General features: G+C 50.4%; 1 protein-coding gene across 1 annotated transcript in view; it reads right to left on the reverse strand.

Moving 5' to 3' along the window:
* Positions 1 to 15,026, reverse strand: part of SPMAP2 (sperm microtubule associated protein 2) — a 29,106-nt gene that overhangs the window by 1,112 nt on the left and 12,968 nt on the right. Inside the window, exons 7-13 of the mRNA XM_082455982.1 lie at positions 14,544 to 14,819; positions 13,566 to 13,682; positions 13,370 to 13,441; positions 12,808 to 12,869; positions 12,058 to 12,127; positions 10,049 to 10,166; positions 7,651 to 7,810 (exon numbers count right to left, since the gene is read on the reverse strand). Of these exons, the coding sequence (XP_082312108.1) occupies positions 7,651 to 7,810; positions 10,049 to 10,166; positions 12,058 to 12,127; positions 12,808 to 12,869; positions 13,370 to 13,441; positions 13,566 to 13,682; positions 14,544 to 14,819 (875 nt within the window). The remainder of the gene's footprint in view (positions 1 to 7,650; positions 7,811 to 10,048; positions 10,167 to 12,057; positions 12,128 to 12,807; positions 12,870 to 13,369; positions 13,442 to 13,565; positions 13,683 to 14,543; positions 14,820 to 15,026) is intronic.

The following is a 15,026-nucleotide window of genomic DNA, read 5'->3' on the forward strand; positions in this document are numbered from 1 at the left end:
AAATAATATACAATTTTTTAAATGACATAAATAATATAAAATTGATTGTGGTGGTGGTTGCACAGCTCTGTGAACGTACTGGAAAGTACTGAATTGTGCACTGTGAAAGGGTGAACTGTAAAGAAAAAATATTTCAAATGGCCATGGGTACCAGATGGGGGACTCAGAGGGAGCAGAAAAAGGTGCCCTGGCGGCTGAGGGTGAGGAGGGGGCTCAGGAAGCCCCCGCTGCCCCTGTACCTGCAGCCCCAGCTGGGCCCTCTCCACAGGGTCCCACCAGCCACATGTGACCAGTACCCGATATGGGCTAGACTTTTATCCTTTTTAATTTTAATAAAATCTGTTAATTGATTTAAATCAATGGATGGATTGACTTTCATTCCATTTTAGTCGTGGACAGACTGCTCTCAGAACAGACCTGTGGCTCAGCCAGGCCCCCTCCGTTCACCTGCCGGGACCCCCGGCCCTTCTCCTGCTCAGTCCCCCTCGCCACCTCTCTGCCACCCCTTCCTCCACAGCAGGAGCCACGGGGCATGGCCTGCATGGGGACCAGGAGAGAGGTGACCACTGGTGGCCACTGGTGACCACTGCCTTAACTTTGGGCCCCTCGGTTTTGAGGGCTGCCTTTCCAAACCCCTCTTTGCTCCAACACCCTGCAATCGCAAAAGGGCCCTCCCCCTACTCAGCAGACAACCCACAGTTCGGGGGAGAGGCCCTCGGTGAAAAGAAGGGGTGCCCTTCCACCAGCCTCAGGCTGGACTACAACTCCTGGGCAGGTGACATGTGCTGGGGCCCCCAAAAGGGAGAGGCTGGGGGACCTCGGGAGGACCTGCCCAGAGCCCACCTTTCTGGGAGTCCTCAGGGAGACTCAGGGGCATTCCCTTTGTTGTAACATCTGGGCTCCGAAAATCTGCTGGTCACAGCCTGAGAGTGTGACTGGTCCACGGCCACACGGCAGCCACAAATGCAAAATGGCATGGACCAGTGCCCACCCCACGTGGCCCCTGCACTGCATGCGTCCTCACTTCACTTCTTAAATGCTGGTCACAACCATCAGTGGGTGGAAGTCTGCGGTTTGAAAAACACAGCCCTACACCAGTTTTATCCATACACACACGGATGTGCATTGATATGTGCTCCTGAAGCCTGGATGAATATACACACGTGTGTATGTACAAATGTACATGTGCTTATATTCCAGACGTGTGTGTTCATGCATATGTGTGTGAGACAGGATGGTTTGAGAGAGAAATGCGTGTGTATTTGTGTTTCTGTTCATTTAACCAGTCGTAACACATTCAACAAATACTTTAACAAATATTAAGGGAACAGACGAATGAATGAATAAACAAACAAACAAAAGATCCCACAAGCAAGCTCGAAAGAAAAAAGACTGGGAAGAAGTTATTTTGCAACGTGCTTGACATAGGGTTAGTGATCATCTTAAATAAAGAGCTGCTGCAAATCAATACCTGCCTCCTCTGCAAAAAAAAAAAAAAAAAAAACAGGAAATAGGAAACGGAGAAAATGACACAGCAGATTATACCAAAACAGCCAATCAAGCTCTCTGGTGACCATGTGCCAGGAGCCGGGGATACACAGTGAATTTTCCTAAGCCTCTGACTACCTTTGGGTGGCAAGATTCCTTTCTTCATGCTCTTCTGCATTTTTCAAACTCTCCATAATTAGTGCATATTACTTTTGTTGTGGGGGAACCAGGTATGTCCTTTGCTTTAAAGGACAGGAAGAGCCCCAGAATGGAGCCCGCGTTTCTGCAGAGCTGGAACTCCTGGCTCGGGGTCTCTTCCCTCCACCGTCACTGAAATGCCCCGGAGCCCGAGGGGAGGGCGGCCTCACTGAGGCTGCCGGCTCTGGAGGGGCCCCAGCAGCTGAAGCCGCGACAGTCCTGGGGACTGCGGGCCGGACCAGAGGGCAGACAGCAGAAGCAAGAAGAACTACAATCCTGCAGCCTGTGGAACAAAAACCACATTCACAGAAAGATAGACAACATGAAAAGGCAGAGGGCTATGTACCAGATGAAGGAACAAGATAAAACCCCAGAAAAACAACTAAATGGAGTGGAGATAGGCAACCTTCCAGAAAAAGAATTCAGAATAATGATAGTGAAGATGATCCAGGACCTCGGAAAAAGAATGGAGGCAGGGCTTCCCTGGTGGCACAGTGGTTGAGAATCTGCCTGCCAATGCAGGGGACACGGGTTCGAGTCCTGGTCTGGGAAGATCCCACATGCTGTGGAGCGACTAGGCCCGTGTGCCACAATTACTGAGCCTGCGCGTCTGGAGCCTGTGCTCCACAACAAGAGAGGCCGCAATAGTGAGAGGCCCGCGCATCGCGATGAAGAGTGGCCCCCACTTGCCGCAACTGGAGAAAGCCCTCGCACAGAAACGAAGACCCAACACAGCCAGAAATAAATAAATAAATAAAATTAAAAAAAAAAAAAAAAGAATGGAGGGAAACATCGAGAAGATGCAAGAAATGTTTAACAAAGACCTGGAAGAATTAAAGAACAAACAAACAGAGATGAACAATACAATAAGTGAAATGAAAACTACACTAGAAGGAATCAATAGCAGAATAACTGAGGCAGAAGAACACATAAGTGACCTGGAAGACAGAATGGTGGAATTCACTGCTGCGGAACAGAATAAAGAAAAAAGAGTGAAAAGAAATGAAGACAGCCTAAGAGACCTCTGGGAGAACATTAAACGCAACAACATTCGCATTATAGGGGTCCCAGAAGGAGAAGAGAGAGAGAAAGGACCAGAGAAAATATTTGAAGAGATTATAGTCGAAAACTTCCCTAACATGGGAAAGGAAATAGCCACCCAAGTCCAGGAAGCGCAGCAAGTCCCATACAAGATAAACCCAAGGAGAAACATGCCAAGACACATAGTAATCAAATTGGCAAAAATTAAAGACAAAGAAAAATTATTGAAAGCAGCAAGGGAAAAACGACAAATAACATACAAGGGAATCCCCACAAGGTTAACAGCTGATTTCTCAGCAGAAACTCTACAAGCCAGAAGGGAGTGGCATGATATACTTAAAGTGATGAAAGGGAAGAACCTACAACCAAGATTACTCTACCCGGCAAGGATCTCATTCAGATTCGATGGAGAAATCAAAAGCTTTACAGACAAGCAAAAGCTAAGAGGATTCAGCACCACCAAACCAGCTCTACAACAAATGCTAAGGAAATTCTCTAAGTGGGAAACACAAGAGAAGAAAAGGACCTACAAAAACAAACCCAAAACAACTAAGAAAATGGTCATAGGAACATACATATCGATAATTACCTTAAACGTGAATGGATTAAATGCTCCAACCAAAAGACACAGGCTTGCTGAATGGATACAAAAACATGACCCATATATATGCTGTCTACAAGAGACCCACTTCAGACCTAGGGACACATACAGACTGAAAGTTAGGGGATGGAAAAAGATATTCCATGCAAATGGAAATCAAAAGAAAGCTGGAGTAGCAATACTCATATCAGATAAAATAGACTTTAAAATAAAGAATGTTACAAGAGACAAGGAAGGACACTACATAATGATCAAGGGATCAATCCAAGAAGAAGATATAACAATTATAAATATATATGCACCCAGCATAGGACCACCTCAATACATAAGGCAACTGCTAACAGCCCTAAAAGAGGAAATCGACAGTAACACAATAATAGTGGGGAACTTTAACACCTCACTTACACCAATGGACAGATCATCCAAAATGAAAATAAATAAGGAAACAGAAGCTTTCAATGACACAATAGACCAGATAGAGTTAATTGATATTTATAGGACATTCCATCCAAAAACAGCAGATTACACTTTCTTCTCAAGTGCGCACGGAACATTCTCCAGGATAGATCACATCTTGGGTCACAAATCAAGCCTCAGTAAATTTAAGAAAATGGAAATCATATCAAGCATCTTTTCTGACCACAACGCTATGAGATTAGAAATCAATTACGGGGAAAAAAACGTAAAAAACACAAACACATGGAGGCTAAACAATACGTTACTAAATAACCAAGAGATCATTGAAGAAATCAAAAAATACCTAGAGACAAATGACAATGAAAACACGACGATCCAAAACCTATGGAATGCAGCAAAAGCAGTTCTAAGAGGGAAGTTTATAGCTATACAAGCCTACCTCAAGAAACAAGAAAAATCTCAAATAAACAATCTAACTTTACACCTAAAGGAACTAGAGAAAGAAGAACAAACAAAACCCAAAGTTAGCAGAAGGAAAGAAATCATAAAGATCAGAGCAGAAATAAATGAAATAGAAACAAAGAAAACAATGGCAAAGATCAATAAAACTAAAAGCTGGTTCTTTGAGAAGATAAACAAAATTGATAAACCATTAGCCAGACTCATCAAGAAAAGGAGGGAGAGGACTCAAATCAATGAAATTAGAAGTGAAAAAGGAGAAGTTACAACAGACACCACAGAAATACAAAGCATCCTAAGAGACTACTACAAGGAACTCTATGCCAATAAAATGGACAACCTGGAAGAAATGGACAAATTCTTAGAAAGGGATAACCTTCCAAGACTGAGCCAGGAAGAAATAGAAAATATGAACAGACCAATCACAAGGAATGAAATTGAAACTGTGATTAAAAATCTGCCAACAAACAAAAGTCCAGGACCAGATGGCTTCACAGGTGAATTCTATCAAACATTTAGAGAAGAGCTAACACCCATCCTTCTCAAACTCTTCCAAAAAATTGCAGAGGAAGGAACACTCCCAAACTCATTCTATGAGGCCACCATCACCCTGATACCAAAACCAGACAAAGATACTACAAAAAAAGAAAATTACAGACCAATATCACTGATGAATATAGATGCAAAACTCCTCAAGAAAATACTAGCAAACAGAATCCAACAACACTTTAAAAGGATCATACACCATGATCAAGTGGGATTTATCCCAGGGATGCAAGGATTCTTCAATATACGCAAATCAATCAATGTGATACACCATATTAACAAACTGAAGAATAAAAACCACATGATCATCTCAATAGATGCAGAAAAAGCTGTTGACAAAACTCAACACCCATTTATGATAAAAACTCTCCAGAAAGTGGGCATAGAGGGAACCTACCTCAACATAATAAAGGCCATATAAGACAAACCCACAGCAAACATCATTCTCAATGGTGAAAAACTGAAAGCGTTTCCTCTAAGATCAGGAACAAGACAAGGATGTCCACTCTCACCACTATTATTCAACATAGTTTTGGAAGTCCTAGCCACGGCAATCAGAGAAGAAAAAGAAATAAAAGGAATACAAATTGGAAAAGAGGAAGTAAAACTGTCACTGTTTGCAGATGACATGATACTATACATAGAGAATCCTAAATATGCCACCAGAAAACTACTAGAGCTAATCAATGAATTTGGTAAAGTTGCAGGATACAAAATTAATGCACAGAAATCTCTTGCATTCCTATACACTAATGATGAAAAATCTGAAAGAGACATTAAGGAAACACTCCCATTTACCATTGCAACAAAAAGAATAAAATACCTAGGAATAAACCTACCTAGGGAGACAAAAGACCTGTATGCAGAAAACTATAAGACACTGATGAAAGAAATTAAAGATGATACCAACAGGTGGAGAGATATACCATGTTCTTGGACTGGAAGAATCAATATTGTGAAAATGACTATGCTACCCAAAGCAATCTACAGATTCAATGCAATCCCTATCAAATTACCAATGGCATTTTTTATGGAACTAGAACAAAAAATCTTAAAATTTGTATGGAGACTCAAAAGACCCCGAATAGCCAAAGCAGTCTTGAGGGGAAAAAAACGGAGCTGGAGGAATCAGACTCCCTGACTTCAGACTATACTACAAAGCTACAGTAATCAAGACAATATGGTACTGGCACAAAAACAGAAACATAGATCAATGGAACAAGATAGAAAGCCCAGAGATAAACCCACGCACCTATGGTCAACTAATCTATGACAAAGGAGGCAAGGATATACAATGGAGAAAAGACAGTCTCTTCAATAAGTGGTGCTGGGAAAAATGGACAGCTACATGTAAAAGAATGAAATTAGAACAGTCCCTAACACCATACACAGAAATAAACTCAAAATGGATGAGAGACCTAAATGTAAGACCGGACACTATAAAACTCTTAGAGGAAAACAGGAAGAACACTCTTTGACATAAATCACAGCAAGATCTTTTTTGATCCACCTCCTAGAGTAATGGAAATAAAAACAAAAATAAACAAATGGGACCTAATGAAACTTCAAAGCTTTTGCACAGCAAAGGAAACCATGAACAAGACGAAAAGACAACCCTCAGAATGGGAGAAAATATTTGCAAACAAATCAACAGACAAAGGATTTATCTCCAAAATATATAAACGGCTCATGCAGCTCAATATTAAAGAAACAAACAACCCAATCCAAAAATGGGCAGAAGACCTAAATAGACATTTCTCCAAAGAAGACATACAGATGGCCAAGAAGCACATGAAAAGCTGCTCAACATCGCTAATTATTAGAGAAATGCAAATCAAAACTACAATGAGGTATCACCTCACACCAGTCAGAATGGGCATCATCAGAAAATCTACAAACAACAAATGCTGGAGAGGGTGTGGAGAAAAGGGAACCCTCTTGCACTGTTGGTGGGAATGTAAATTGATACAGCCACTATGGAGAACAGTATGGAGGTTCCTTAAAAAACTAAAAATAGAACTACCATATGACCCAGCAATCCCACTACTGGGCATATACCCAGAGAAAACCATAATTCAAAAAGACGCATGCACCCCAATGTTCACTGCAGCACTATTTACAATAGCCAGGTCATGGAAGCAACCTAAATGCCCATCGACAGACGAATGGATAAAGAAGTTGTGGCACCTATATACAATGGAATATTACTCAGCCATAAAAAGGAATGAAATTGGGTCATTTGTTGAGACGTGGATGGATCTAGAGACTGTCATACAGAGTGAAGCAGGTCAGAAAGAGGAAAACAAATATCGTATATTAACGCATGTATGTGGAACCTAGAAAAATGGTACAGATGAACCGGTTTGCAGGGCAGAAGTTGAGACACAGATGTAGAGAACAAACGTATGGACACCAAGGGGGGAAAGCCACGGGGGGGTGGGGGGGGTGGTGTGCTGAATTGGGCGATTGGGATTGACATGTATACACTGATGTGTATAAAATGGATGACTAATAAGAACCTGCTGTATAAAAAAATAAATTAAATAAAGGACAGGAAGAGAGTCAGGCCAACACCATGTAAAGAGCCCTTTTGCCCCAGCTTGGCTCTTTCGGCCCTGGCCCTGCACCCCAAGTTTCCCTTCTGCACCCACTTGCTGTGCTGGGAGACCCACAAACCGCCCCCCACCCAGAGGGAGCGATTCTCTCTGCCAGCCCCCAGGGAGCCCATGCAGACCACAGATGAACTGCCCACAGGGATTCGGACAGCTGGTCTGCAGTGCAGGTGGAGCTAGGGAAGCACAAATCTGGCAGAAGCAGGTCCAAGTCAACTGGCTGCCCCCACCCGCATCCAGTGGGGAAGGACGCTTCATAAGATGTCGAGTCCCCGGTGACCTGCTTACTGGCCAGGTGAAGGAGGCGGTTATAGTCTGACACATGTGGCTTGGGTTTTGGCATGGGGTCCCACTCTTCCAGCAGGGTGGCTGGAGCCCTGGGCTTTGCCAGCTGGATGATCCTCGGACTGGGGGTGGCCATCCGGGCTGCCCTGGACACTTGGGACACCTAGAAACAGAATTAGAGGAGAAAGAGTAAAGTAGCCCATGATTCCTCATGGCCCCTGGATCAGAAAGACCCTGAAGGCAACACTGAAAGACAAAAGACTGACTGGGAAGAAGTTAGTTTGCAGTGTGTTCAGCAAAGGATTAGTAGTAGCCATCATAAATAAAGAGCTTCTCTAAATCAATAACATGAAAAATCAATAGGAAACTGAGCTAATCGTGCAGGAAAGTAAATCCAAAGGATCAATAATCCTCTCTGTGCACCAGGGATATGTAAATTAAAACAGCAAAATATCACTCCATGCCAACAAATTTGGCAAAAGTGAAAAAGTCTGGCGTTATCAAGCCCTGGCAGGAAGGTGGGAGGAGAGAGATCCCGATACATGGCTGGTAGGAGGGTGAATTGTACAAGCACTTGGTGTGTGTATAACATTTAATGTTTTACAGAAGCTCTCTGTTGGGTGCACTTTGGGTAGGAGACTGCCCAGAGGCAGAGGATTGGCTGTAATGTTCTCTAGGGAGACTGAAAGATGAGTCCCTTTCCCCCTGAAGGTGTCCTGCTGAAAAATCACAGACACTACTCTTGTCAAAGACATCCTGGCGCTTACAATTTCACGCCCCTCTCAACCACGTCTTCCATCCCCTCTCCTTTCTTCCCCTCCTTCTCTGCCCACCACGATGGCCCCAACAGCCCAGGTCACCAGATGAGGCAGATGAGTCAGCCTGCGGTCTTGCCCTCAAGGGGCCCCCCGTCTGCAGGGGTGACAGGCAGGGAAACAGTCACTTATCCATGCATTCGAAGAATATTGACAACCGCTTCGTGCCCTGCACGGGGCAAGGCCAGCTCTGCAGTAAGGCCACAGCAGACACGGACACATGTCCTCGGGGAGCTCACATTTGAGGGAAGGATGACAGCCCATCCAGAGCACACGTGAAAGGGGCTGGGAAGGAGCAAGAAGGGGTGTCGGATGGGGGCCCCACCAGGCTGGGCAGGAACATGCCCAGCTGCACATGCCAAGGCCCAGGGGCTTGTTGAGGGACCCGCATTTAGTCCAACAGGGGGCACGTGGGGTAGTAGGGATGGAGAAGGCCCCGTCCTGCTGGCTTTCCCGGGGCACTGGGGAGCCACAGAGGGTGTTGGAGCGCAGAAGGACTCGAAGGCTAAACTGGCAAAGGCAAGGCAGGGTCCGGGAAAACAGCAGGTACGTCTCCAGGTAAGAGGTGGGGCCAGACCCTCCTCCGGATCCTGATCCAACCAAACTGACTGCTGAAGCCTTTTTTTGAGACAACTGGGGAAACAGAACATGGACTGGGTATTTGGACACTAAGGTATTATTGTTAAATTCTTTCAGTGGGATCTTTGTTGTTAGGGGTTTTAAACTACCCTCACCTGTTAGAAATCCATATGAAGAGTTTCTGGGAGAAGCAGTGTGTTGTCTGCATTTAGTTGTAAGAGTGTTCAAGTTGGGGTTCTGTCAAACAACCACATGAAAAGACACGGATCCGACGCACATTAAACCACAAGGCCGTCCCACCGCACACCTGTCAGGGCGGCCGGCCGTAAAGAAATAAACGGACAAACCAGCAAACGGACACACGGTGCCAGACGGGGCGGCCACTGTGGGAGCAGGTGGTCAGTCTCTGATAAAGTCGGACAGGCCTCCTGGCCAGGACCCCGCTTCTGGGTGTTGACCCTGGAGATACGGCGACGTATCCCACAGAGATCCAGATGCTCACGGCAGCCGTGTGTGCAGGAACCAAAACCCAGAAACAAGCACGTGTCCTTCGGTGGGTGCGAGATGCCCCCATGGCGGCCCCTCCCAGGGGAGCACGACTCCATGCTGCTGGCCAGGCCGGGCACCGCGCAGGTGCTGGAGGGTAGCTGTGGGCCGCCGGGGCGGAGTCGGGCCTGAGCCGGGTGCGGGGGGTGGAGCCTCAACTGGAGGAGCGCAAAGGACCAGATTGAGAATGGACTGAACTCCGCTGTCACCTCTGAACGGCGGTTGTCCCGCCCCCGTGGGAGCAGACTGCTCCGGCTCCCCTCTGAGCTGACAGGCAGGGGAGGGTGGTCCCTGCGCTGCCTTCAAGGCCCAGAGGAGGAAAGTAAAGCCTTTTCTTGAACAAACCCCGGTGACTCCCGATGGTTCAGGGAAGCAGTCACACACCTGTTGCCTCTGGTCCTTCCGGACCCGCTGAGCCCCCGGGGGGAGCTGGGGAGCTCCAGGGGGAGAAAGGCACCCACCTCAGACATGTGTATGCTCCAGATGTTATTCCGGACCTTCGGGGTGGCCAGTTCCCGCAGGCGGCTGGACGCTCGGTACTCCAAGGTGGACCGGGGAATGGGCCAGATGGGGGTTGTCCTAAGGGAGAGCCAGGCCTGAGACCCTAACCTGCCACCCGGGGCTACGTCTGTGTGCTTGTGTGTGTACGACTCCTCTCTGACTCGGGGGCTCAGGGAGAGCCTGGTGCAGTGCAGGGTTTTCAAAATACCTCCAAGAGGGGCTCCTAAAAGAATCCCTAACAGAGCCCCCCTATTCCCGAGGATGGAGCAACCCTCTCCCTGGGAGTCTCCTCCCAGCCGTCTCCCCTACTCCCACCATCAGGCTGGGGGCAGGAGGTGGATCAAAGGGATGAAAGTCAGCCCTGCCACCACCCCACCTCCTAAAACCGGGTCTCAGCTCTGCCTCTGCCCCAGAAACAGCCGTATTTCATTGATCCGAGGCAGACTCTTATTTTCACATCTCTGAGGCTGGAATGCAATGGATAAACACTGTCAGCCCGACCAGAAGGCCCGGGGCCATCCACGATGGGCTGTGCTCCACGGAGCTGTTTACACAGAGGTCACCCCAGATTACAGGTCACACAGAGGTCATTCCGATTACAGATCACACAGAGGTCACCTCCCAGATTACAGGTCACACAGAGGTAATTCCAGATTACAGATCACAGAGGTCACCCCCCAGATTACAGATCACACAGAGGTCACCCCAGATTACAGATCACACAGAGGTCACCTCCCAGATTACAGGTCACACAGAGGTCACCCCAGATTACAGATCACACAGAGGTCATTCCAGATTACAGATCACAGAGGTCACCCCCCAGATTACAGGTCACACAGAGGTCACCCCAGATTACAGATCACACAGAGGTCATTCCAGATTACAGATCACACAGAGGTCACCCCCCCAGATTACAGATCACACAGAGGTCACCCCAGATTACAGATCACACAGAGGTCATTCCAGATTACAGATCACACAGAGGTCACCCCCCAGATTACAGGTCACACAGAGGTCACCCCAGATTACAGATCACACAGAGGTCATTCCAGATTACAGATCACACAGAGGTCACCCCCCCAGATTACAGATCACACAGAGGTCACCCCAGATTACAGATCACACAGAGGTCATTCCAGATTACAGATCACACAGAGGTCACCCCCCAGATTACAGGTCACACAGAGGTCACCCCAGATTACAGATCACACAGAGGTCATTCCAGATTACAGATCACACAGAGGTCACCTCCCAGATTACAGGTCACACAGAGGTCACCCCAGATTACAGATCACACAGAGGTCATTCCAGATTACAGATCACACAGAGGTCACCTCCCAGATTACAGGTCACACAGAGGTCACCCCAGATTACAGATCACACAGAGGTCACCCCAGATTACAGATCACACAGAGGTCACCTCCCAGATTACAGGTCACACAGAGGTCACCCCAGATTACAGATCACAGAAGTCATCCCGCAGATTACAGATCACAGAGGTCACCCCAGATTACAGGTCACACAGAGGTGCCTCCAGATTACGCTCCAACCAGCATTAAGGTGAGAAGTTGTGGTCACAATGACGGCCACAGAAACGGTGGCTGGAGCCTGTCAACATGGGTGAGTGGGACTCTTGGGCATGTTTTCCTTTCCACACGTGCGTGAGATAGGAAACCAGTCTGTGTCTAATAACACCGGACCCCACGTCAGCAAGCGTGGAAGCCGCAAGAACTGAGACAGAGTCGTGCCAGGAGGCAGGCGCCTAAAACCATCAGTCTCACTACCACCAGCTGCCCAGAGTGACACCAGCACCTGCCCTGCAGCCCTGAGAGCCTCCTGCGTCCTGTCTGGGGAACAGAGCTTCAAAGGCTCAGTGTCTGGCCGGTGTGAATGGGTCTCCTGGTCCCAGGACCTGGGCCCTCCCCTGCAAGCCCCGACGGAAAGGGGTCCCTGCCCGGGCGCCCCCTACCTGTTGTTGTTGTAATACTCTGAGTAGAACCTCTTAGGTCGGGCCAGCTCCTCCAACCGGCGGGACACCTCTGCACAAAAGGGGAAACAGCTCCCTGGAAACCCGCCCCTCCCCGCGGGCTTCCTTCCTCCTGAATCCAGCTTCACACAAGGGACAGCTCGCACCAGACACCCTCACCTGGGGACCGCGGGGCACACAGGGGTGGGGGGAATGGGGGCTCAGGCTCCTCTGCAGAACGGGCCTGGGCTCCGGGGGCCTCCGTGCTCACTGCAGGGGATTCTAAACCCAAGAGAGAACTCGCCCTGAGCGGCTCTCCAGAAATGAGTTTTCTTGAAATGTTTTATTCAAAGGGATCAGCGGCTCTGGGAAGGAAAGGGGTCTTTTGTGAAGTTAGTACTGACCTCACTTTGACTGAGGTGCAAACTTTGATTTCCCCTGGAGAGCTTGCCCCCCACCCCTCCCCCGCCAGGACCAGCCTCCAGCTTGGGGACAGACTCCAGAGAGGAGACCCCTGGAAGACTGGGGGTGGGGGCGCTCCTGGGAGATGGGAGAGGGGCAGTCCTGCAGGGACCCCTGGGAGGGTTGGGGCTGGGAGGCCCCTCGGTCTCCCCAAACAGAGCCAGGTGCAGGTCACAGTGAGATGGGGGTGACCCGGCCGCAGGCGCCTGGCCAGCCCCCCTCCCCCTGATGCCCCCCCCCCCTGCGGAGAAGGGGTTAGGGTTAGGGTCAGGGTTAGGCGGGTCAACCTACCGGGCACCGTGATGGTGAGGGTGGTATCCTCAAGAAACCTCTCTGTCCAGTACACAGATGGCCTGGAACACACCCAGCGGGGCTCAGCGTGAGGGGAGCCAGGGCCCCGGCGGTCTGCGCCCCATTCAGCAGCAGAACTCAGAGCACCCCATAAACACAGACAGCGGGGAGAGGGGCAGCTGGAGGGGGAGGAAGGGAGAGCTTCCAGGTGGGAAGAAAGGAGAGAGTAAGTAGATGGGCAGCAGAGGCAGGTCAGAGACGGACACGGGAGAAAAGTCTTAGAGGCACGGGGAGTGTAGGTTATTCTGAGCAAGGCTGGTGTTCAGAGAAGGAGGGAGCTGGAAAGAAAGAGGCGCAACTGAGAAGCGGCCCGGCGTCTAGGAGCAGACCCATCTCAAGCCGGGGGCTGGGGTCCAGAGCTCCAGGTAGAGCTGGGAATCCTGGGGCGGGGCCCCCAGTGCAGAGTCCTTCCCCCAACCCTGTCCCAGGAGAGGAAGGGTGGTTCCGGTGAAGGCCCCCTTCCCGACGATGTGGGCAGTGGGGGGGGGGGGGCGGGACTCACCAGTAGACACAGAACTGAAGGTTCCTCATGCGGGGGGAGATCCAGGCGTAGCCCCTGCAGCAGCACCCCATCCTGCGAGAGACAGGCCCCCGCCCACCTCTGCGCTGGGCTCCGCTGGTTCGGCCGGTACCCAGAGGCTGCCGAGGGCACCGTGTCCCCTCTCAGACCCCCCCATCCAGGCCACCCGACACCTCACCTGTCTTTCAAGACTTGCCAGTTGGTCTTGGGTTTCGCCAACTCAAACAGCCGCCTCTTCCTCCTCCTCTCCCAGCCCACGGAGGTGCCGGGGGTCCTCTGGGAGATGGACAGCCGCCTGAGGGGAGGTGGATGCTGAGGCCAGAGCCCTTGCTCCCCCGGCGGGGTAGAACCATCCTTGTGTTCTCGCCCCGCCCTCTGGAGGAGAGCCCTGGCACCACAAAGACCTGATCTGAAATCCTAGCTTTGCCACCAGCCAGTGCCCTGGGTTCCCTCCTTTGTGAAATGGAACAGAGACCTGCTCCCGCCTGCAGGGCCACAGAGGGGATGCTGGGTCATGGACAGTGCCCCCAGGAAGCCCCCAGAGCACCAAGACATGCAGTCTCCTCTCCCGGCTCAGACCCCTCCCCGAGCGCCGCCCTCTACACGGCACGCGTCCCCTGCCCCGCCGGCCACATCACACACCACACTGTGCGCTCATCACACGAGCTCCGTCACTGTGCCGGGAGGGCAAAGGCCCCTCTGCAGTGCCTGAGGGGACGCGTGCTTACCCAGCACCAGGAGGCGAGGGGTTCCAGCCGAGGACCCCATGAACACCATAGGGCACGGGGTCCCTCCCTACAGGGAGCATCCGCGTTTTTCCGGCTGTCCTCCTGGCCGCCAAAAGCGTGTCTGGCAATTTATGGTACTTGCAACGGTTTCAGCTTTGGGGGTTGGGAGATCTTCCCCCATTTCTTTTTCTTTCTGTCGGGATGGAGGGCTCACGACCTCTCAACTCTGCCACCTCCAAAGTTGGCATTTGCATAGGGTTTTCCACGACGACTCACCTGCCACCTGGACAGGGGCTGTTTGCCGCCCTCCTCCTCAGAGCAGCGAGGTGCTGACAACTTCACCCCTAGAGTGAGCGCCCAGGCCAGTGCAGCCACCCCCAGGGCCACCCCCGCCCACCCCAGCCTGGGCGCCCGCTCCTCCTGCCCACCTCATCTCAGGCACACCCTCCTCCGTGTCTTTCTCCAGAACCCTCTCCAGCGCCGAGAGGGCCTCCTCCGGGTTCTGGGCGTCCACGAATTCTTCCCCAGTCACCTCCTCAGAGGAAGTTTCCTCCTCTTGGTCTTCCAATCCCAGGTCCCCATCGTCCAGACCCTGGTATTTGGGGTCCCTGGACCCTCGTTTCTCATACTTGGGGCCCTGGAGGCCCAGGGTGCCGTCATCCTGCCCCCTTTCTGGCTGGTCCTCGGCCTCCGACATGCGGTGGCTATAGAGCGAGCTTTGCTGGTGGTCCCCCATGTGCTGGGCCCTTCCCAGCCCTGCAGCTTTGCTCCTGTTGTCTGTGGTCACCGGGCAACAGGAGCACGGCCCGCCCACATTCTCAGCCTACATTCCATGCCCAGCGCATCTGAGGCGGAGGGCACCCCTCGTGGGGCCGCCCACCCCTCCAACCTCAGCCCGCCCGCTCCCCTCC

Source organism: Balaenoptera physalus, assembly GCF_965194825.1.
Source record: "Balaenoptera physalus genome assembly, chromosome: 3".
Taxonomy (NCBI): Eukaryota; Metazoa; Chordata; class Mammalia; order Artiodactyla; family Balaenopteridae; genus Balaenoptera; species Balaenoptera physalus.